General features: G+C 30.4%; 4 protein-coding genes and 1 non-coding gene across 5 annotated transcripts; 3 read left to right on the top strand and 2 right to left on the bottom strand.

Annotated features, from left to right (window-relative positions):
* The first annotated feature begins 1174 nt into the window (after positions 1–1174).
* Positions 1175–1293, top strand: LOC128961072 (5S ribosomal RNA). The gene has a single exon (XR_008484607.1). It is a non-coding gene; the product is annotated as a 5S ribosomal RNA (ribosomal RNA).
* Positions 1294–1801: 508 nt separating this feature from the next.
* Positions 1802–4874, top strand: LOC128960809 (ubiquitin carboxyl-terminal hydrolase 15-like). Its single transcript, XM_054306949.1, has 4 exons — positions 1802–3406; positions 3474–3666; positions 3737–3909; positions 3978–4874. The coding sequence occupies exons 1-4, from the start codon at positions 2368–2370 to the stop codon at positions 4652–4654; spliced, it is 2082 nt and encodes a 693-aa protein (XP_054162924.1). The 5' UTR covers positions 1802–2367; the 3' UTR covers positions 4655–4874.
* Positions 4875–6276: 1402 nt separating this feature from the next.
* LOC128958428 (RING-box protein 2-like) lies at positions 6277–7156 on the top strand. The gene has a single exon (XM_054304285.1). It carries the CDS (start codon positions 6475–6477, stop codon positions 6967–6969), a length of 495 nt encoding a protein of 164 aa, XP_054160260.1. The 5' UTR covers positions 6277–6474; the 3' UTR covers positions 6970–7156.
* A 3233-nt stretch (positions 7157–10389) lies between these two features.
* Positions 10390–11264, bottom strand: LOC128959448 (9,11-endoperoxide prostaglandin H2 reductase-like). The gene has a single exon (XM_054305404.1). The coding sequence runs from the start codon at positions 11224–11226 to the stop codon at positions 10390–10392; it is 837 nt and encodes a 278-aa protein (XP_054161379.1). The 5' UTR covers positions 11227–11264.
* Positions 11265–20992: 9728 nt separating this feature from the next.
* On the bottom strand, positions 20993–23115 carry LOC128959438 (endoplasmic reticulum chaperone BiP-like). The gene is made up of 2 exons (XM_054305394.1): positions 22724–23115; positions 20993–22620 (listed from the first exon to the last, which is right to left on the bottom strand). The coding sequence occupies exons 1-2, from the start codon at positions 23109–23111 to the stop codon at positions 20993–20995; spliced, it is 2016 nt and encodes a 671-aa protein (XP_054161369.1). The 5' UTR covers positions 23112–23115.
* Positions 23116–23321: the final 206 nt, after the last annotated feature.

Here is a 23321-nt window from a genome sequence, read left to right as displayed (position 1 = left end):
TATTTTGTCATTCCGAGTCATTTGATGCCCTACATGACTATAGTTGAGTTTTGTTTGTCATTCCGAGTCATTTGATACCCTACATGACTATGGTTGAGTTTATTTTGTCATACCGAGTCATTTGATACCCTGCATGACTATAGTTGAGTTTATTTTGTCATTCCGAGTCATTTGATGCCCTACATGACTATAGTTGAGTTTTGTTTGTCATACCGAATCATTTGATACCATACATGACTATGGTTGTTTATTTTGTCATACCGAATCATTTGATACCATACATGACTATAGTTGAGTTTATTTTGTCATACCGAATCATTTGATACCATACATGATTATAGTTGAGTTTATTTTGTCATTCCGAGTCATTTGATACCCTACATGACTATGGTTGAGTTTATTTTGTCATACCGAGTCATTAGATAACCTACATAACATTATTTAAATTATGTATATTTTACCAGTTTTTTATTTTTGTTACTATATAAATTAATACTATATAATTATACAAACTATTTGGTTTCAACATATTTATGATATTCAAGTTTTTTTTTCTAATAATGCTTTCTAGCATTCTTAACTGGTTTATTTTGTTTATTATTTTTAACCATTAATGAGTTCATATAATTATAGTTATTCACTAAATTTACATTATTACTATTTTGATTTGTTTATAAAATATTGTAAATTACCTTGTAAAATATCATTTATTTGTTTTATTAAGGTCTAGATAATAATTATAGTAATAAATATATTGTTAACATCAATTAATCCCTATTGAATTATTATTATAGATTATATAAAAAATATTGTATATATTATTACCTTGCACATTATTTATTTATTTATTTAATATTTGTTTTTTATCACTAAATATACATTATTATAATACTGTAAATGTAGTGTATATGTCATTGTCAAATAATTTATATAATTGCAATTAAATGCTAATTAGAAAGTGTCACAATTGACTAATCATTATTTATTGATAAATAAACAACAACAACAAAAATAAATATAATTTAACAAATTAATTTATTATACTAATAAATTAATATACAAATTTCTCAATAATCAATATACATTTTTTTTAAAAATATTATCTGCAACAAAAATATACACTTAATAATTACATATAATTAGCATAAATACTGTATTGAATAGTGTGACCAATGTCTAGGGCCATATCACGCTGAAAGCACCGGTTCTCGTTTGATCACCGAAGTTAAGCAGCCGAGAGCCCGGTTAGTACTTGGGAGGGACACCACCTGGGAATACCGGGTGTCCTAGACACTTTTTGTTGTTTTATAATTTTTAAAGTACTAACCGGGCTCTCGGCTGCTTAACTTCGGTGATCAAACGAGAACCGGTGCTTTCAGCGTGATATGGCCCTAGACATTGGTCACAGTAGTCTATGACTATTTATGACAAACACTATAAACTAGAAATTTAGCCAAAAATAAGTATAATATACTTAACAATTTGAAATACAATACAAATAAAAATTATTATAACTATAGTATTGTTTGTCAGCTAAGGAAATATTGTAGGTTTCAAAAAAAAAAATTATCAATTGATTGGGACATTCATCACATACTTAAAAAGGAAATGTATGTAAATGTGTGTTGTGTTGATGTTATAAACTTATGATAATTGCATCGGACTATTGGTTGTGTGTATCAAATAAATCATACATTTATCGCATATTTATATTACAGAAATCAATACAAAACAAACAAAAACTTTTATAACAAAAAACTTTTACCAAAAAAAATCATTTAAAAAAAGTTGACGTAATTTATGACAAATACATCTATTGTTTTATTATACAACAATCGACTCGTGCGTATGTTTTGTGACCAACAATCTGGTCGGCGGTCACTTCGGTAATTGTTTTCTCATAAAGCTATGACTAACTTATTGGTGACCACTTCGGCTAATTGTATGGACAACTGGTTTGATCTGTCCTAACAGTGTTAATAATATCGACACACAGTGTGTATGTGTTTGTGAAGTATCGATAGTATCGGTAATCGGAGTCAACACTAACGCCATCGACAGCAATGTCGGCGACAATACTGTGAAACACACAACAAATATACGGGTCTTTTATATATCTATAGCGGTAGTGACCACCGAAAGTGGACACTAGGCTGACATATACTGTCTGTGTGTTTATGTATGCCAACAGTTTGTCTCATCTGATCCTCAGATCGCTGTAATCTTAACGGACAATAGCTGTCAACCGTCAGTGACGACATCGGCAACTGTCACCCGCGCGACACGTGTCATACCATTTTGCACGCACTCGGCTGTGTTGTGGACATATAATTGCATTTTGTTTAATCTGGTGTTGACCTATTGGTAATGGCAGTGGTCCAGTGTGTGGTTGATATTTCGCCGAAAATGGGTTTACCGCACGCATCAAACGACTGGCCCACTAATGGTGGCGATGACAGCGGCGGTGGCGTCAGTGGTGGCGCCGGTATTGTCTCTGTCAACAATTTGAATGCATTGGCGGGAGTAGGTCTGGCCAATCTCGGCAACACCTGTTACCAAAATTGTGTGTTTCAGTGTCTGCTAAACGACAAACACTTTGTTTCACAGTTGTCGCCGAAATCGACTTCAACGGACACTAATCATAAGGTTACAAATGGTATCACTGATGACACTGACGAAGATTCAATCGCCAATCAGTTCCTGCATTTACTTCAGTCGTATCGGTCGCAAACGTGTGGCGCTATTCGTCCCGAAGGCATACGCGACTCTATGTTTAAAAGACATGTGACTTTGGCCGACGGCCGACAACATGACGCCCAAGAGTTTTTAGCACTACTGTTGGACGCTCTGAATGAACAATTAAATTGTTATAATCATTTGATAGCAGACATTCAGCCGCCGATTAAAAAACAAAAAGTGTGCGACACTACAGACGGAGTGTCGCCACCCGTGTCGTCATCATTAACTAACTCTTCTTGTGTTGTGGACGTCTTTCAGGGCCAACTCTGTTCCCGTGTTGTTTGTGATGTCTGTCACAATACGAGTCAAACGTTTGAGGCCTTCATGTATTTGGCGCTTCCGTTACCCGTTGTCTTACAAAAGCAACTGGTGGTTACATTTACACCACTGACTGGTCCATCCACTCGACTGCTCATTACTGTCGACAACAAATACGATTCGTGCGTACAAATGAAGACCAAAGTCCGACAAAAACTTTTGCTCGACTCTATTAGCGACGATCAACTGGTAATAGCCGAGGCCAGCGGTTATCATGTGACCAGAATTATCGACGATTCGGAAGACGTTCTCACATTCAATGAAAGTCAATCTGAGATCCATATCTTTCAACTAAACGAGTCCATCACTAATATGTCCGATTGTATCGAAACTGATACTTGTGTTATCTGTAAGTTTTATTGTCTGCAATTCTTTTAAGACGTTTCTTCTAAGTTGTCTTCTATTGTCATCAATAGGTTTAGAAGATAAGCCCATTCGTTGTTTGCTAAGACACCCGGGATATTGTGCTGCACTTATATGCGAGTCATGTCTTGAACATACAATTAAATACTATACCGAAGATTGTCCCCAAAAAGTATTTTCCTGTTTCTCCTGTCATATGGATGTCAGCAAAAATCAGTTCACCGAATGCCAGCCAATGGTTGAGAGGTATGTATCCTATGAGTTGTTGTTAAGATGTTATCATCGATTTATTTATTTATTTATTGTATAAAAATAGATGTTTTTGTATACCTCTAATATTTCGCTCCGATTCTCAACTTGTGTTTGGTATCCGACTCTTGAGAGTCACCCAACAAATGGATGCAAACGCATTGTACTCATTGGTCGACTCTCGAGTATTTAATCCGGAATACACGTATCGACTATTATTTACCGAACGTAACGGAATCGGTATAACATTTTTTATATACAAAAAAATGTTTAATTTTATTCTAACATACGTTACCTTAATTCTTGAGGTTGTTGTCGATGTGCGTGGGGTTCAGATTGTGAGGGTTGTGAAGTGAGTCGCGACGGTTTCATATACTTGTCTGAAGCCGACACCCTATGTGTATGTTTGGAGCCAATGATACCATTAGTACCATCGATGGAGATCACAAAAGATGAGTCGCTTAAAGAGCTGATTGTCGAAGAGTCAAAGAAACTGAATCTCGAAGACTGTTTGAAGGCATTTATTGCCAACGAATGTCTCAACGATTTAGATGATAATCTATGGTTTTGTAATAAGTGTGAAACACTGAGACCGGCCACCAAATCGTTACACATCATGTCTTCCCCGAAGACACTAATTGTTTATTTGAAACGTTTCTTGTTTGTTGCTAATACCTGTCACAAACTGTCCGAAAATGTCGACTTTCCCATCGATAAAGTTTTGGATATGAGTGAACTGGTATTAAACAATAAAAAGCCTTTACTTTACCGGCTTTCGGCAATTGTTTGTCATACGGGTACCGCACAGACTGGCCATTACACGGCTTACGTTCGCGACGAGACCAACGATCGATGGCTACACTATAACGACGATTTGGTCACTTGTGAAGAACCAGTCGATAGTGACTATAGGGCTTACATATTATTTTACAATCGTATTGAAGAGGAACAGTCACTTGTTATTAATGACAATAACAAGAAATAGTATTTAAAACAATACGACAAAACCAAAAACAGTTATCAATTTAATATTACACTACCTTTCCTTCCCATCCAATCGCTTCTCAATCACTCATTAATCAAATGTCACAATTACTGTACTATTATTAAACAAACAAAAAACAAGTTTTATTTTTTTCAATTTTGATTTTTTATATGATGTATATTGTATTTGTATAATACAGTAGTACTTTGTTTTTTGTTTCTCATATCATTGGGTTTGTAATATCTGTTAGTTATTATTGTAATTGTTTTAATTTAAACAAATATTTAAAACATTTGAAAATGTCATCAATTATTTTTATGATAATAATTGATATAAACATAACCATATATCTCTTTTATCAATGCTAAGCTAATGAACAGTTATTTTATGCATGTTATTAAATACTGTATTTTAAATATTGAATAAATTAGCCAAGAATATATATACTGTATACCGGTATATATATATATATATAWATCTCTTTAAAAACTGTATTATCAAATTGTTTGAATAATTAACAAAGTGATTGTTTTTTAAATAAGTTATTATTATGTGGAGAATATCAACATATGTTGCTCTCAATTGATACAATGTTTTATTGATAATTAATAGTTATATATATATATAATTTAACTAAATTATAAAAATCATTTACTAACTATAAAATTGTCATTTGTTTTTTATGCATAACTATTAAAATTAAACTTAAAAATTTAATTATAATAATGAATAAATTAATTGAATTTTGTATTATTTATTGTTTTTGATTTTGCAATTATCGTCTCATCCGACATATCGGTGGACATGTGTGTCAAAAATCCTATCATCGGATTGGCTAAAGATTTTATAAATGACCAAAATTACGGTAAAACTAGCGAAGTGTACACTTTTGTAGTGGTCTATCATTCTTGACATAAATAAAACAAATGTTAAGCATTTTTATTGATCACCGAATCCATAGTATCGGCAAAAGTGGTCAACAAACGGGTCGATTCAATAGTTGTGGAAAAATCTAGTCATTTGCAATACAGACAATAAAACTATAATTTATTTGTTATTAATATGGATAAATGTTCTGGATAATTTACAATAATAATAATAATAATAATAGTAAATGTAATTTGTTAGAAATATTGTATAAACTTGAAAAATGACATTGCTAATTAGTAGTTACTAACAAAAATTTCAATAAAAGCACCTTGCTCATTTAAAATATCTCATTAAAATAATTAAAGAATTTGAACAAATCATCAATTATTATAATATMTACTCTTTTATAACATTCAAATATGTATCAAATTATCTGTTTTTCTAATATAAGTAATAAGTTATTATTAGTGCTGTAATAACAGTCAAACATTTAAAACTTTTAATTTAAAACTTTTGTCTATTATTTAAATAACATTTTATTAATATTATTAATACAAAACACATTTTCATAAACAATGTTATTTATTTCATCGACAAAAATATCCCCCATTTGTTTAATATTAAAGTTTTGATTATTTATTGTATTAATACTGTATTGTTGTTATCATAGCTTAAGCCTTATATTATAAACTACTGTAATATAACTTTGTTTATGAATAGTCTGTAAAAATACTGATTCATTGAATGAGTGCAATGACTGACTGATTGAATGTTTGTTTGATTTTTTGAGCAAAAAATGTTTACAAATTGAATGTCAAACACAACACAAACAGTCAAACAATAAGTTTTATTATAGTATTAGTTGTGTTGTCAATGATATCATTGTTTTRGACAYACATTAMGATTGTCTTTCAGTTTATAACAAAACAARTTATATMTATATTATAGATATGAGTGAAGACTTTGATGACAATAGCGGTGATCATTTGAACGGCAAAGAAGTATTRGTCGGAAACAATAACAACTGTATTGTCAGCGGCGGTGGTGTCGGCGGCAAYGGAAAAGATGTGGACAAAGACGACAGGGATATGGATGTGGAGGATATGGGGGGMGTCGGCAATGGGGGCGACTTATTAACTCAAGACGTGGACTCACGCGACGGCCAACCGAAGGACAGACAGGAGAAGACGTTTGTGTTGAAGAAGTGGAACTGTTGTGCGATGTGGTCGTGGGATTGCGAGTGCGACACATGTGCCATATGTCGTGTCCAAGTGATGGACGCATGTCTTCGCTGCCAATCAGACAACCGTTCCGACGACTGTGTTGTCGTTTGGGGCGAATGTAACCACTCTTTYCACAACTGCTGTATGTCTTTATGGGTTCAACAGAACAATAGGTGTCCACTCTGTCAACAGGACTGGATTGTACAGCGAATCGGCAAATGATATACCAATCAAACACATAATGATTGATCGGATTGTTATTTATTATGACTAATATATCCATAAAATCATATTTTTCTTACTATTATTTGTTAATTAATTGAAATATAAGACTATATCTAAGCGATTGATGACATTTATAGTCAAATTGTATCCATATTTTATTATTATATATCATAGATATCTAACATTTATTGGAAAATGTCTGAAAAAATCATATTAATAACAATTATTTAAATAATTTATTAATAATAAAAAATAGTGCTTAAATAAATGTTTTAATAATTAAATAAACATTAACATTATCAAATAAAATTAATACAATCATAATTTTATTTGTAATAAATGCTATTTCAAATAACTTTCCCAAATTCAGTTTAATACAGTTTCAATAACAGTTAAACAATTTACAGTTTAATACAATAAAATTCGCTAATTTTCGGCTTTGATTAATACTAAAAATACCTTATAGTTTGTATATCGGTATAAATTTATAAAGATTTTAGTGTTAAATAAATATAATTGTCGCCATAATAACCAAACAAATACAATACTGATTGTATGATTTTGACAATTGGTGAAAAAAGTTAATTGTTTAATAAATATTTTATTTAATCACATTTTACACGTGAACTATATTAAGAGACTATATAAAAATATATAATATGACAAATATTATTCAATATTAATTATGTAATTATTTTAAGATATTATTTTTTATTATTATTATTTCGTATAATAGTAATAGTATTCAATAGATTTTCTCATTATTGGAATAATACGGAAATGTATGGATAAATAATGAAGTTTAACGATAGCAATAAATGACACAATTTTTTATACTTAAAATTTACTTTATTTTACGTATAATCCTATATTTATTCTCAGAAATAATATTATTTTTTTATTGATAAACAAAAACTTTTATTTTCTGGTTTATACATTGCCTTAAAGCTATTATCTGAACTAAACATTATTAATATTCAAATCATGGCTTTTATTATTAAGACAACTAGTTATTCAGTGCCTATGCTTTGAGGTAATGTGTTAGTTATGTGGATATTACTTATCATTATATTTTTAAAAAATACTTATATATTATATTATAATATAATTGATTTATAATTAATAAAAGCTTACAAAAAAATATTTTACAGTTTAAATTATTATAATATTATAAATTTAAATAATTATGGTTTTATAAATAATGTATAATAACAAGTGTGATTGCATAGTTTTTTGTGGATAAAGTAATTACTTTTTTGTTCAATTAAACAATATTTTAATATTTTTTGGGTTTTTATAAAATTCTAAGTTAATAATCAATATTATCTTTATCAATCAATAATATCTAAATTTGGCATTTTTTAATAATTTGATTTTTATAAATTTTTAGAAACATGTTTATTAAATACTAATATATAATAAATGAATATTAATTAATTAAAATTATATTTTATAATATAAATATAAGACTTTTGTCTTTTTATATATTCAGAAAATTATGAATTTATTAAACATCTTTATTATTTGTTTATATGAATATATAAATATACTAAATAATTAATGTTAATGGTAATTATGTTTTACATTATTTTTTTGAGTATTTAATTGCTTTGTGAAATAAATCAATAAAAACAACAATATCATATTAATAGGAAGCAATTATATCTATGATTTATATTATTATCAATAATATTTGTCAATTAATTATAAATGTTAAAGCAAATGCTACTAAATTTTATAATCATATATTGGTTAAGCAAAAAATAAATAACTTAAAGTTATATAATCAGATATAGACATAAATGTATAACAAAATTATTTGAAATACAATTTATAATAAATTGAGGTTATCTTAATTAATTAAACTTATATATTGTATAATAGTATTATAAGTGATACGGTATATATTTGTGTGTTAGCCGTCTAGTGATACTTTATGTACAACATAACAACATAAATAGGATTATAATTATATAATTAATTTGAATTATAAACAAAAATTACAATTAAAACTAAATTTATATAGGGATAGAAAAGATCAATTATGTATAGTACACATTGCTATTAGTTATTTTTCTAATTTATACTATTTTTATAAATTTGTGAATAATTAAATTAGAAACATTAATTTTTTATTTAATATTTATGCGTTAAATATCATACTAAATATTTACATACTAATTAATATAATGATTAAAAATAACCACTAGCTCTTAAACTCAATTAATAAATTTAGTAATAATTAGATTTAAAATATCAATATTACAATCAATTAATAAATAAATAAGATAAAAAATTTTAATTCAAAAATTGTAAAATGCAAAATTATTTTTAACATAATTTGCTAAATAAGTACATACTAACTAAGTACAGAGGGACTCATAACTTTATTTTTTCTATTATTATAAATAAAAAATTATCATTTTATCATAAAATAATAGTATTAGGCGTTGTTCACATATTACGTTCGCAGTTTTTAAAAAATCTAGACCCCCTCCCCCCCTATGTTCGCAATTGTTCGCATGTAATGATATTTAAAAATTACGTTCGCATGTCCTTAACCCCCCACCATTTAAATAAATATTTTATAAAATTATTTTCACTTTTAAAATAATCAAATAATAAAATAAATTAATATTATTCAAAAGTAATATATTTATTCAAAATTAGTTATTAAACCGTTTATCAAAGGATTAAGTTTACTCAAAATTAATCCCTTAAATTCATTCATTATTTAAATGCGAACGTTCTTATAGACTTTACCCCCTCCCCCTCGTTCGCAAAAGTTCGCTTTGGCAGACCCCCCTCCCCTCAAGTGCGAACGTAATATGTGAACAACGCCTTATTCCTTTTATAGATAAAGCTTAAAAACTTAATGTCTAAATAAACCGGTAATTAAAAATGTTAAAAATCAAAATATGATAATATAACAAAACAAAATACAGTATATCTAGAAAATAAATTAAATATTTAATAGATAATATGTACTTCTCAATATAATATTTATTAATTTGATATTAATTTGATATTAATTTGATATTAATTTGATATTAATTTGATATTAATTTGATATTAATTTGATATTAATTTGATATTAATTTGATATTAATTTAATATTAATTTGATATTAATTTGATATTAATTTAATATTAATTTGATATTAATTATAATTGTATACAATAATTATTACTAATTTTTTAATTATTATATGCAAAATATATTAATTTATAAGTATAAATTTAACAAGTAAATATATATATAGCATTATTATACAAAAAATTACTATGGATAACTTTCAATTATTATATTTAAATAATAAACTAGAAAATAATTATTTACTAAATTTATTTTATTTGTAGATATTATCAATTTATTTTTAAAATATAATTTACAAACAAAAATATAATTAATTTAATATTATTTTTTGTTAAGTTTTTCAATTGACTTCATTTCTTCGTCAGTCAATTTAAAACCAAAAACATTGATATTTTCCTTAATATACTTATCAGTCTTTGAGTTGGGAATAACGATAACATTCCTCTGGATCTCAAACCGAAGAGCCACTTGAGCGGTGGACACATTATGTTTGGCAGCAATTTCGACCATCTTTTTGTCTTTGAGTAGACCCGGATAAGTAGGTCCACCCAATGGTGACCACGCAGTTATAGCTATCTTATGTTTTTTGGCGAAGTCCAACATTGTGTGCTGATTTTGGTACGGATTGCATATGATTTGGTTGACGACCGGTACAACACCTTTAGCCATCACTTGGTTGAGCTGATGTTCATCAAAATTGGATACACCTATGGCTCGGGTGAGGTTCTGCTTCAAAACTTCAATCATACCCTCCCACGTCTCGACCCAATTCTCGTGCGGATAGTGTATGAGATAGAGATCCAGATATTTAACGCCTAAATTAGCCAACGATTCTTTGATGCCTTTGTGTACTTTACTGCGCGAGTGATAGTCGTTCTCCAATTTACTTGTGATAAACAGGTCCTCTCTTTTGATTTTATTTTCGTACTCTTTGAGCACTTTTCCAATGATATGCTCAGACTGTCCATAGTTTAATGAAGTATCGATGTGACGGTAGCCGGCGATAAGTGCGTCCCTAACCGACTGTTCAGTCACATGTCCGGCGCCATAGCCAACGATCGGCATCTTTACGCCATTATTTAGCGTAACTGTCGGCACATCTATTGCCATAAGTGTGCTGAAAGCACAGGTAAGGGTTAGGACTACTGATACGAGCATTGTATTTGAAACTAATTAACAGTTATATAATTATATGAAACTATGAATATTTTTATTGAAAGTCTTTTTCTTTTATAGACTATTATTATAAGTAAAAAATTTTGTTATAAGAGATAAAGAAAAATGTACATAAAAATAATAATGTGATAAAATATGATTAATTATTTGTATATTATTTAATCAATAATACTTGAGAAATATTGGTTAATATACTGTATATTTAATAAACAATGTGTAATATTGACATAAATTTGTAATAATACTAATGATAAAAATAGTTATTATTTAATTATATTTATAAGATATAAAATATTTTTATATATGATGATAATTTACAATTATATTTAGAAATATTTCATTGAAAAATGTAATAATTTAATTACTAATTAGCTTTAAATTGAAATATTTCACTTTCTCAAAATTTTATATTATCTTTCAATAACTACGGATCTATTTATGGGTCAACCCTTTGACTCTAATTACTATATTTACAGCACATATCAAATATTGACAACAATTTTCATACAATTAATATATGTTTGTGATTTACGACTACAACAAACTATACTAAAAATTGTATTGCAATTTCATTTTTAAATAATATAATTATTATAATAATACAATAAATTTTTATGTATTGATGATTCTACAAAAATATTCATTAAAAGTTCATCAAATGTTTTGGTTATTTAGTAATAAAAAAATATTATTATAATTATCAATTTATTATAAATTTATTCTTTACTTTTTATATAATATTAAATATAATTAAATAATTTACAGAATATATTTGATGTGGTATTAAACAAATTCAATTGACTGAAATGGCTAAGAGATTAGCTATAAATTTATATTAAACTTAAAAATTTCTTAGTCTTTTCCGTCCAAAGAACAAGTTTATCGTAAAATTAAAAAATTATTATTTCTGTTAAAATAAATAAAATATTTTATAATACCAATAGTGATTTTAAATTTTTTTGAGACACTTGTATTTATAACGGATTTTTAGACATCATTTAATTGACACTATTAAATGATAGGTATCTGTAAAATAAAAAAAATTTTTAATACATTTCAATTAAATACAGTATTTTACTAATAAAATAATTATAATAAATATTGTTTAATATTTATTTTGCATATTGAATATAAAATTTTTAGTTAATATTAAAATTAGGAAAATTTTAACACTTTAACAAACAAATTAATTTTCATATTTATAATTTAGTAATAAATAAAATTATTATTTGTGTATTAATAATATGTCAATGATAATAAAAAAATCCATGTTAATTTATCATAATTATTCACATAGTCTATCAATATTTAAAAATATTTTTGATACCAATATCATGAAGAGTGTCAGTTATTTTATAATACATATTGTTATAAGTAGTCAGTGCCATTGCAATGATATACTGATTAATGTTTTAAAGCTATAATTATTTCAATACAAAAGTGATTTTTGTTTGTGTTTAAATTTACTAAAGTGAATTTAACACAACGCTTAGTTTTATTTTTATTTAATTAATTATATTTGCAAACCAATGTTTGCTTAATACTAAAATCTAGAATTCACTTTTAAAAATGTATTTAAGTGTTTTACAGAAAAGTGAATAGTAAACACCTACTTTTAAGCAAAGTTTTGTTTTATTTTTATTTAGTATTTCACTGTTAAAATAATGCATTGAAATGTTATACAGAACAGTGAGTAGTAAACTCCTACTTTTAAGCAAAGTTTTATTTTATTTTTACTCTGTATTTCACAGTTAAAATAATGTATTGAAATGTTATACAGAAAAATGAATAGTTTACGCCCAGGGATTAAAGCTGACTCAATACGACCTGATTATTTCTCACGTACACTTTAGTATAAATAGAGGTGTCTTTCAGACACCAAAGTGGGTTCTCTTCTGAGATCAGTTCTCAGTTCTCTTCGGAGATCTCTTCGGAGTTTCTCTGGGAGTACTACAATGTATAACTGTTTATAAGATGAAATAAAAGTATTTGCATATTACTTTGTGTGTATTACTTACTCGTCGCGGCTGGTGGTCTTGGATTGCGTCATGGATTACACTATCGATGTTATACTGATGAAAGCTGACCGCAAGAAAGATTACATCATGGATAACATTATCGATTGAGTCATGGAAGTACACCATGGATTACGTCATGGATGGTATTATGGATCACATATGGCTTCACTACAGGCCCATTGGTCCTACAGGCTCAACAGTCCTATAGGATACAGTTAACATAAAGGATAGCAATCGAACGCCGCGTCGATGGGAGTCGTCCACTTATTACGTAAGCGAATACTATATAGAAGGGAACTCCGGTACTGTGTCCGCTACACGGTAGGATCTGACTGGTCCGACCAAAGACAAGTGTTGACACGTGATGACGTTGAGTAAACCTTATCATTGAGTAACCTATTATAAGCTATGCAAAAGTAAGCGCTATGATAGGTTAACTCAGATATAGTAATAAGTCACAAGACAAACTGGTCAACTGTTATACTGACCACCTGGTCCACTGACCAAGGTCGAAGGTCGAAGGTCAGAGGTCAGAGGTCAGAGGTCAGAGGTCAGAGGTCAGAGGTCAGAGGTCAGAGGTCAGAGGTCAGAGGTCAGAGGTCAAGGTCACATGTCCAAGGTCAAGGTCACTCGTCCAAGGTCAAGGTCACACGTCCAAGGTCAAGGTCACATGTCCAAGGTCAAGGTCACCTATACAAGGTCAAGGTCATCGAGATCTGGAAATCGGGTTTTATGTACTGATACCAATGGTACTTGTTGGAGACCAGTATGACAAGTAGTTATGGAGATATCAAGGAAAACATGTTTACTAAACAGACCTTAAAACTAGACTTTGTACCAATCAGTTGGATATCCGTACGGTAGTATTATACGGATAGTTTATGCAAGAAACAGCATAAACTAAAACAGTCGGTCGACTAAATACACAAATCAACACATATAGCTTTGTACACAACCAGTGATAGGAGATCCGCTCGCTCCTTAAGCCACATACCGTTACAGTTAATAATGCTGGTACGTGCAGGGCAAAGTAAGGGCTTAATCTTTAAGTAATAGTAGGGTTTACATCACGGGTTAGTGGACACTCATAGTGTTCACATATAAAATAGACCCGTGATAACCCCACTTCCCTTGCATTTGGTGGCAGCGTTGGAGGATTTCGAATACCCAAAAGAAACAATACGTATATACCAAATGTCCCTTACATTTGGTTTCAGCGATGGTGGGATGCGATATTCCACAAAAAAAACACAACACGCTTAACCACATGTTCCTTACACTTGGTTACATCGTTGGAGGATACGAAATCCTAAAAGAAACAAAATACGTTTTAACCTAATGTTGCTTACATTTGGTGGAAGCAGTGGAGGATGCAAATTTCCACAAAATACAAATTTATGGATTCACCGATATGTTATACAAACTACTGAAATGAACTAACCAAATATCCGAATAATACGTAATTACTAGAGACGTATAAACCAAAAGTCACTCGCATTTGGTGACAGTACTAAAGAATTTGAATAAAAGAGATTAACATAACCAGACTGGCGCTGAGTCCGAGCCATATGGCTTTGGGCGTAGCTGGTATATACATACATTGAACTTCAACCTTTCGTCGTGGATCGAATATACTGATTAAAGCACATTGGTAATTTTTAAACCGTTTACATAATTTGGTTAAATCAGTATAGCTATACATTTGGTATATCGGTTATACATTCACGTATGTTATCGGACACATAGTTTATGACAAAACGCTAGTCTATGGGACGTGAGGCATAGTTCTATTGCACTCCCAAAATACAAAGCAAAGTAATCATAAACTATAGAACTCTATTGTAGTGGCCGATAGCGCTGTGTATACATGTATCACTGCTTATATTCAATACATTATACTGAACTGATAAACCATTTTATGTACTCAACGCTCATTTAAACGCATGAGCATCAAGATGAAGCCAACACCTAACAACCACACTACGTTAAAACATAAGTAATTATTTTAATAATGGCTGACAATAACGATACCATACAACTTGTCATGAGAATAGTAAATGTAAACACGAATGCTACGAAGCCATCTACTGGTACATCAAAGCAAACTACATTTCACGTACTAGTTAATTTGGACCTGCTCTTATTTGGACTTGATGTTGGTATACGACTTGGTTTAACTGTAAACTTCAGCAGTCGTAACGTTACCGCTCGCATTATGTAAACATAGACGTGTTTTCACACAGCACGACACAGACATTTGAAGAATTCTAGTTGTTAAGCACAAGATTATTACGGTTTCGCAATTTGACTCAGTCCTTACCGCCGACATTAAAATGAATACGACGTCATTGTAAAAATGATTCGAGAGAAGGCAAAGGACGTAAAATTAAGAATAGCCAATATGCTTTCCTGGTTATTATGGTATCATAGAAAGACGGTGGAGAACAATTAAGCATAAATTATAGAAGACAACGATATTGCTATAGATGACAAATTGCGGATGACGAATCACTGAAGTGTTAGACCGCCTTAAGGCGCTCGTTATTTTAAAACACTTGATGTGACTTGGGGTTACTGGCATATCGAAATGGTTCAGACAACAGATTTTGGCACACATGAAAACCATAATGAATATCTGCTGACATATTAGATACTAAGATACGTGAAGAAAAACTAACATTAAAGAAAAAAGCTAAACATTATACAGCATTAACAAAGAAAGGTATTACATTTCTTTGGGGATCAAAACACGAAAAAACATTCAAAATACAATGAATGGGATTCAAAAGAGAAATAAAAGAAGTTTCATCAGACGAGATTTAATAGAAGAAGATAATCATGATTATTAGGAGATTTTAAAAGACAAATCCTAGAAGACTAACATGACAATGAGTAATCCGGAACTCAATTAGGATTTAGAAAGAGATAAAATTAAAGAATTTTTGAACTCACTGTGTAGTCAATCATAAGTTATTAAATAACTGAGTCATGTCAGTTAAATGAAGAAATGCTGCAGCTGATTGATACCATTAATTTATTTGAAATAATCGAAGTAGATAATTTGGGCCGTCGCTTCGAAATGGAATTTCAAAAATGAAAATTGATTGACCTAATTTATAAAAATGAAGACATAGTGAGAAAGCGTACAAACCTATTATAGAAAATGGTTTGTTGATGAAGTTCTGACGTGATATGGCGCCATAACGATAATACAGTTGGTCAGATACTTCATTGAAGATTTCATAAGAAATCTTAGATCCTCCATTTGCATACACCATATAATCAACAGTAAAATAAATTTGCGGAGAAAATTTGAAACTGTACATCGCAATTTTATCGATATATGGATGTGAAGACTAGTACCAATAAACGTATTTTTATAAAGTCCGCGTGTATTTGCTTTTGGTATTATTATTTGGAGGATGGAAGAGATTTGGTTCAAAGAAAAATAATGAATGCGTTTAACGATGATAAATCCCGTTATAGCGCTGACATCGCGATGTTACACACAAGGAGTAGATTTGGTGTCTCTACACAATCCTTCGGAGTAAGGTCTTAGTACCTATTTATGGAACCAATTGATAGGCCCATACATGATTAAGAAGCGGCAAATTTGTACACGACTGAGATGACAATTAAGAAAAAATTTAATTGTGTCGATCGACGAGTTTTACAATGCAATTACAAATAATTGAGAAGAATAGATCGCCGATAGAGGCAATTCAATGAGACTTAAATTTAATTTGACATTGACAACTTGAAGATGACAATTATGAATATAATTGTGTCGATCGACGAGACTTAAAATGGAATAGCAAAACATTAAGAAGAAAAGATCGCCGATAGAGGCAATTCAATGAGATATAGATTTCACATGACTTAGAAACCATGATGATGATAAATAAGAAAATTAATTAATTATGTCACTCGACGTGCTTTGCAATGAAATTACAGTACATTAAGATGAATAGAACGCCGATAGAGGCAATTCAATGAGATATAATGGGAATAAACAAGTGATCACTATTTAGAATTCTAAGTTATATAAGATGAGTAAAAAAGATTTTAATAAATGAATTTGTTATAGGAATCATAAGTTAAAGAATTCGTACATTAGAACATTTATAGGCCTATTAAAATGTATAATCGTACGCAATTTAAACCATTTGATTTGTTAAAACTATAACGTCATTAGTAAAATTTATATTTAGATTTTTAATAATTAAATTTAAAGATAGAGAAAGAGATAATTGTTAACATTAGTTGTTAATTAATAAATGTTATAAAGAAATAATAAATAATAATGGTCAACCAAACGACAACCTTGGCAGATATGGGTCAAGAATCAAGCACAAGAAGCCAACGGTTAATTAAAAATCGTATTACAGATGATTTCTGTTATTTGGCTAAACCATTTAAAGCAAATGAAATGAAAAGTTGGATAATCCAAGTATACATGTTAATTGAAACTTAAAAATTAATTAATTTCGTAAAATAAGTGGATAAAGATTTTATAATTATAATAAATTCTGAAAAATAAACTGGTGAATATGTAATAATCGATGACTTGAAGATGACTGCAATATTGTTTCAAGACATTCGCAATCGAAAGAAATTGGTATTAAATACCGAATATAGAGTCGATTTATTATGGATAACGATACGAAGACCACTACAAAATAATTTATCAACATAGTCCACTTTTATAAACTGATTGAAGCATAATTTAAGGAATCCTATGAAAAACAAGTTTATTATAAATAAGAAAAAACAAGATGACATTGGTGAATTTATCAAATATAGTTGGTTTATTATAAAATGAATAAACCGATACGAAGCTGAGTAAGAAATCGAATATTATATTGGTTGATAATGGGTATGAAGATGTTGACTAGAAATTACAAATAAAATGAATAATGAAAAAGACGATAACAAACAAACGGACAGATTGTACGTCATTAATTAAAATAGCTTAAATTTATTTATGTAATGCTTGAAATTTTGAAATTTGTAATTAGTTTATAAAAATTAATTGTAAACTATTGTGTACATGAGGGGTAGTTATGAACCAGACGTAATTTCTTAATTACGCATCTGAGGACAGATGCAGACTTGAAGGGGCGGAAGTGTTATAAGTAGTCAGTGCCATTGCAATGATATACTGATTAATGTTTTAAAGCTATAATTATTTCAATACAAAAGTGATTTTTGTTTGTGTTTAAATTTACTAAAGTGAATTTAACACAACGCTTAGTTTTATTTTTATTTAATTAATTATATTTGCAAACCAATGTTTGCTTAATACTAAAATCTAGAATTCACTTTTAAAAATGTATTTAAGTGTTTTACAGAAAAGTGAATAGTAAACACCTACTTTTAAGCAAAGTTTTGTTTTATTTTTATTTAGTATTTCACTGTTAAAATAATGCATTGAAATGTTATACAGAACAGTGAGTAGTAAACTCCTACTTTTAAGCAAAGTTTTATTTTATTTTTACTCTGTATTTCACAGTTAAAATAATGTATTGAAATGTTATACAGAAAAATGAATAGTTTACGCCCAGGGATTAAAGCTGACTCAATACGACCTGATTATTTCTCACGTACACTTTAGTATAAATAGAGGTGTCTTTCAGACACCAAAGTGGGTTCTCTTCTGAGATCAGTTCTCAGTTCTCTTCGGAGATCTCTTCGGAGTTTCTCTGGGAGTACTACAATGTATAACTGTTTATAAGATGAAATAAAAGTATTTGCATATTACTTTGTGTGTATTACTTACTCGTCGCGGCTGGTGGTCTTGGATTGCGTCATGGATTACACTATCGATGTTATACTGATGAAAGCTGACCGCAAGAAAGATTACATCATGGATAACATTATCGATTGAGTCATGGAAGTACACCATGGATTACGTCATGGATGGTATTATGGATCACATATGGCTTCACTACAGGCCCATTGGTCCTACAGGCTCAACAGTCCTATAGGATACAGTTAACATAAAGGATAGCAATCGAACGCCGCGTCGATGGGAGTCGTCCACTTATTACGTAAGCGAATACTATATAGAAGGGAACTCCGGTACTGTGTCCGCTACACGGTAGGATCTGACTGGTCCGACCAAAGACAAGTGTTGACACGTGATGACGTTGAGTAAACCTTATCATTGAGTAACCTATTATAAGCTATGCAAAAGTAAGCGCTATGATAGGTTAACTCAGATATAGTAATAAGTCACAAGACAAACTGGTCAACTGTTATACTGACCACCTGGTCCACTGACCAAGGTCGAAGGTCGAAGGTCAGAGGTCAGAGGTCAGAGGTCAGAGGTCAGAGGTCAGAGGTCAGAGGTCAGAGGTCAGAGGTCAGAGGTCAGAGGTCAAGGTCACATGTCCAAGGTCAAGGTCACTCGTCCAAGGTCAAGGTCACACGTCCAAGGTCAAGGTCACATGTCCAAGGTCAAGGTCACCTATACAAGGTCAAGGTCATCGAGATCTGGAAATCGGGTTTTATGTACTGATACCAATGGTACTTGTTGGAGACCAGTATGACAAGTAGTTATGGAGATATCAAGGAAAACATGTTTACTAAACAGACCTTAAAACTAGACTTTGTACCAATCAGTTGGATATCCGTACGGTAGTATTATACGGATAGTTTATGCAAGAAACAGCATAAACTAAAACAGTCGGTCGACTAAATACACAAATCAACACATATAGCTTTGTACACAACCAGTGATAGGAGATCCGCTCGCTCCTTAAGCCACATACCGTTACAGTTAATAATGCTGGTACGTGCAGGGCAAAGTAAGGGCTTAATCTTTAAGTAATAGTAGGGTTTACATCACGGGTTAGTGGACACTCATAGTGTTCACATATAAAATAGACCCGTGATAACCCCACTTCCCTTGCAATATATTTTTAATATTTTATAAATAACAGTAATTATATGAATTTATTTATTTAAATACTGTTTGTATTGTAATAACGTATGTAAAGTACAGTATATGATGTTATAATAAAATATTTTGTTTTTATAATACTATTAATTGCCTAAAGCGTTAATTATATTTATATAAAATTGTTTAAGTTTTTATATTTAAATTAAACCTTCAATTTATTTTTCATTACATAAGCATATAAATTTATAAATTACAATAAGATAGATATCAGATTAAAAAAAGTAAATAAAATTCATCAATATAAAAAACATTTGTATATATATATGCAATTTTTATTTGAATATTAAATTAATATTTTCATTAAGAAATACTTGATTCATAAGATTTACAAACAAATTTAATCAGTAAAAATAAGTTTTAATGTATAGTAATTAGTTACAAAATAAAAATTTTTATGATTATTTTATTGAATGTTAATATAAATCACTGTTTTATCTTATTTGTATAACTACGGCAATAATAAAAAATTATAATTATGATATTTAAATATAAAAATAAAATTTAATTACCACTTAATCATATTTGCATACAAACAAATTGACACTGATTGATACTGTATATTTTGAGTAATACAAATTATGTAAAAAATAGAAAGATTTTAATTATATGATATCTTGCATTTTTAATGTGTTTATTAAACACTGTTTATTAATCTAAATAATGTTTTTAAAAAACAATTTAAAATATTTGTAAAAATATTAATTAATATTAAATTGATAATAAGTTTTAAAAAATAAGATTTAATAATCAATGAAAAAATGATGATTTAAATTCTCTCAGTATTATTATCCGTATCATTAAAACCTGATCCCATTGTTATGACAGCAACCGGTTCGGGTATTTTGCCGTCAGGAAAATACTTGTCAATAATGGGTTTCAACTTATTGATCATCTCTTTCTTTCTGGACTTTAAATAGTACAGCTCTGCATCGTTATTATTGTCCAACCATTTGGCCACTTCCTCCAGAGCCATGTCCACTATCTGTCTGTCCTCTTGACTGATGATTGCACCTAACTTTTCGGTCGGACTGAACACTTTGCGTGCATTATAGACATAGTATTCGAGATCATTGTAGGCTTCGACTCGTTCTTTGGCTTTACGGTCGACTGCTTTCTCTTTGATAGCTTCCCKTAGCTTTTGGTCAATTTCATCGGGTGTAAGACGAGTGTTATCATTATTAATGACTATATGTTTCTTTTTATGAGTGTCCTCATCTTCGGCGGTAACTTTGAGTATACCATTAGCATCGATCTCGAAAGTGACCTTAATTTTCGGTACATCTCGAGGTGCAGGAGGTATGCCATCCAACTGAAATTGACCCAACAGATGGTTATCCTTAGTAAGTGGTCGTTCCCCTTCATAGACTTTTATTAACACATTTTTCTGGTTGTCCTCAGCTGTAGTATAGGTTTTGGACACTTTGTGTGGCAATACATTATTTCTTGGTATAAGTTTACTCATTTCGCCTCCTTTTGTCTCAATGCCGAGAGTAAGTGGATTCACGTCCAGCAAAAGCATGTCTTTGATGTCACCCGTAAGAGTTCCCGCGTGAATGGACGCACCCATAGCGACGGCCTCATCGGGATTGACGCGTTGCAGCGGTTCTTTGCCATTGAAAAATTCAGTGACCAATTGTTGAATTTTCGGTATACGAGTGGAACCGCCAATCAATAAAATATCGTCCACTTTATCCTTTGAAACGCCCGCGTCGTTCAAAGCGTTCTTTAATGGCTTAAGTGTCGACCGAAACAAATCCATATTCAACTCTTCAAACTTGGCCCGAGTCAGCACATCCTGGAAATCTTCGCCATCGATGAGTGCCTCCACTTCAAGCTGTGTCTTATGGTTGGCACTAAGCAAACGCTTAGCTCTTTCTACTTCTCGTCGCAACTTTTGAAGACTTCTCTTATATCGTGCAATGTTTTTGCCCGTCTTTTTGCGATAAACTTCGACAAAATAGTCGACAACTCGCTGATTAAAATCTTCGCCGCCTAAATGTGTGTCACCGTTAGTGGCCAACACTTCGACAACTCCCTGATCTATCTGAAGCACCGATACGTCAAAAGTGCCGCCACCCAAATCAAACACCACTATTGTCCTCTCGTAGCCCTTTCTCTCGAATCCATAGGCAATGGCAGCCGCTGTCGGTTCGTTGACAATACGTAATACTTGGAGACCAGCTATGGCACCGGCGTCTTTAGTGGCTTGTCGTTGGGCGTCATTAAAATAGGCCGGAACTGTGATGACAGCGTGTGTAACACTGGAGCCCAAATAGGCTTCAGCTGTTTCCTTCATATACAACAACACCATTGCACTGATCTCTTGCGGTGAATAATCTTTGAGTCCGTTTTTAGTCTTTACTCTTATATAGGGTCTGTCATTGTTGTCAATCACTGTATAGTCAAAAGACACGAATATAATATAATATGTCATATAATTAATAAAAAAATAAATAAATCTTCAGATTTCATATTATTATTAACAACAAAAAATTACCTCTAAATGGATAGTATTTTATGTCCGATTGAACCATAGGATCAGTCCATTCGCGGCCAATCAAACGTTTGACATCGAAAACAGTGTTTTCAGAGTTTGAGGTCAACTGGTTTTTTGCCGCATCGCCCACAAGTCGGCGACCATCGGAGGTAAAGGCGGCGTACGAGGGAGTGATGCGATTGCCCTGGTCATTTGGGATTATCTCTATACGACTATTCACAAACACACCCACACATGAATAGGTGGTTCCCAAGTCTATACCAATAACTATACCGACGTCTCGTTTCTTAGCGGAACAATGATTATCATTGCACTGACCACTGATGACACTTACATATATTATTGTCAAATATGTCAACGAAACTACTAATTGATTTATTAATAGCATATTTATAGTTATTTATATAATACAATAATATTAATGATAACCATTAATATAACAGTAGTGTATAAAACAGTACTTTTGTCAATTTATTAATTGTTTTTTAGTATAATATTATTTTTATTTATAGTTAATTATTATATTATATAAAATAGTAAATTTATCAATAGGATAAAGAAAATATAATTATTAGTAAATTTATATTAAATAATATAA

The sequence above is a fragment of the Oppia nitens genome, unplaced genomic scaffold (genome assembly GCF_028296485.1).
Source record: "Oppia nitens isolate AA-2021 unplaced genomic scaffold, nextdenovo-longstitch-racon4-pilon3 scaffold13_pilon_pilon_pilon, whole genome shotgun sequence".
Classification (NCBI taxonomy): domain Eukaryota; kingdom Metazoa; phylum Arthropoda; class Arachnida; order Sarcoptiformes; family Oppiidae; genus Oppia; species Oppia nitens.
The sequence above is the reverse complement of the archived record's forward strand: the minus strand, read 5'-3'. Positions and strand labels throughout refer to the sequence as shown.

Coding starts and splice junctions, on each gene's coding strand:
- LOC128960809 (XM_054306949.1), top strand. CDS start 2,368: ATGGCAGTGGTCCAGTGTGTGGTTGATATTTCGCCGAAAATGGGTTTA. Junction 3,407..3,473: donor AACTGATACTTGTGTTATCT/GTAAGTTTTATT, acceptor TGTCATCAATAG/GTTTAGAAGATAAGCCCATT. Junction 3,910..3,977: donor TACCGAACGTAACGGAATCG/GTATAACATTTT, acceptor TTAATTCTTGAG/GTTGTTGTCGATGTGCGTGG.
- LOC128959448 (XM_054305404.1), bottom strand. CDS start 11,226: ATGCTCGTATCAGTAGTCCTAACCCTTACCTGTGCTTTCAGCACACTT.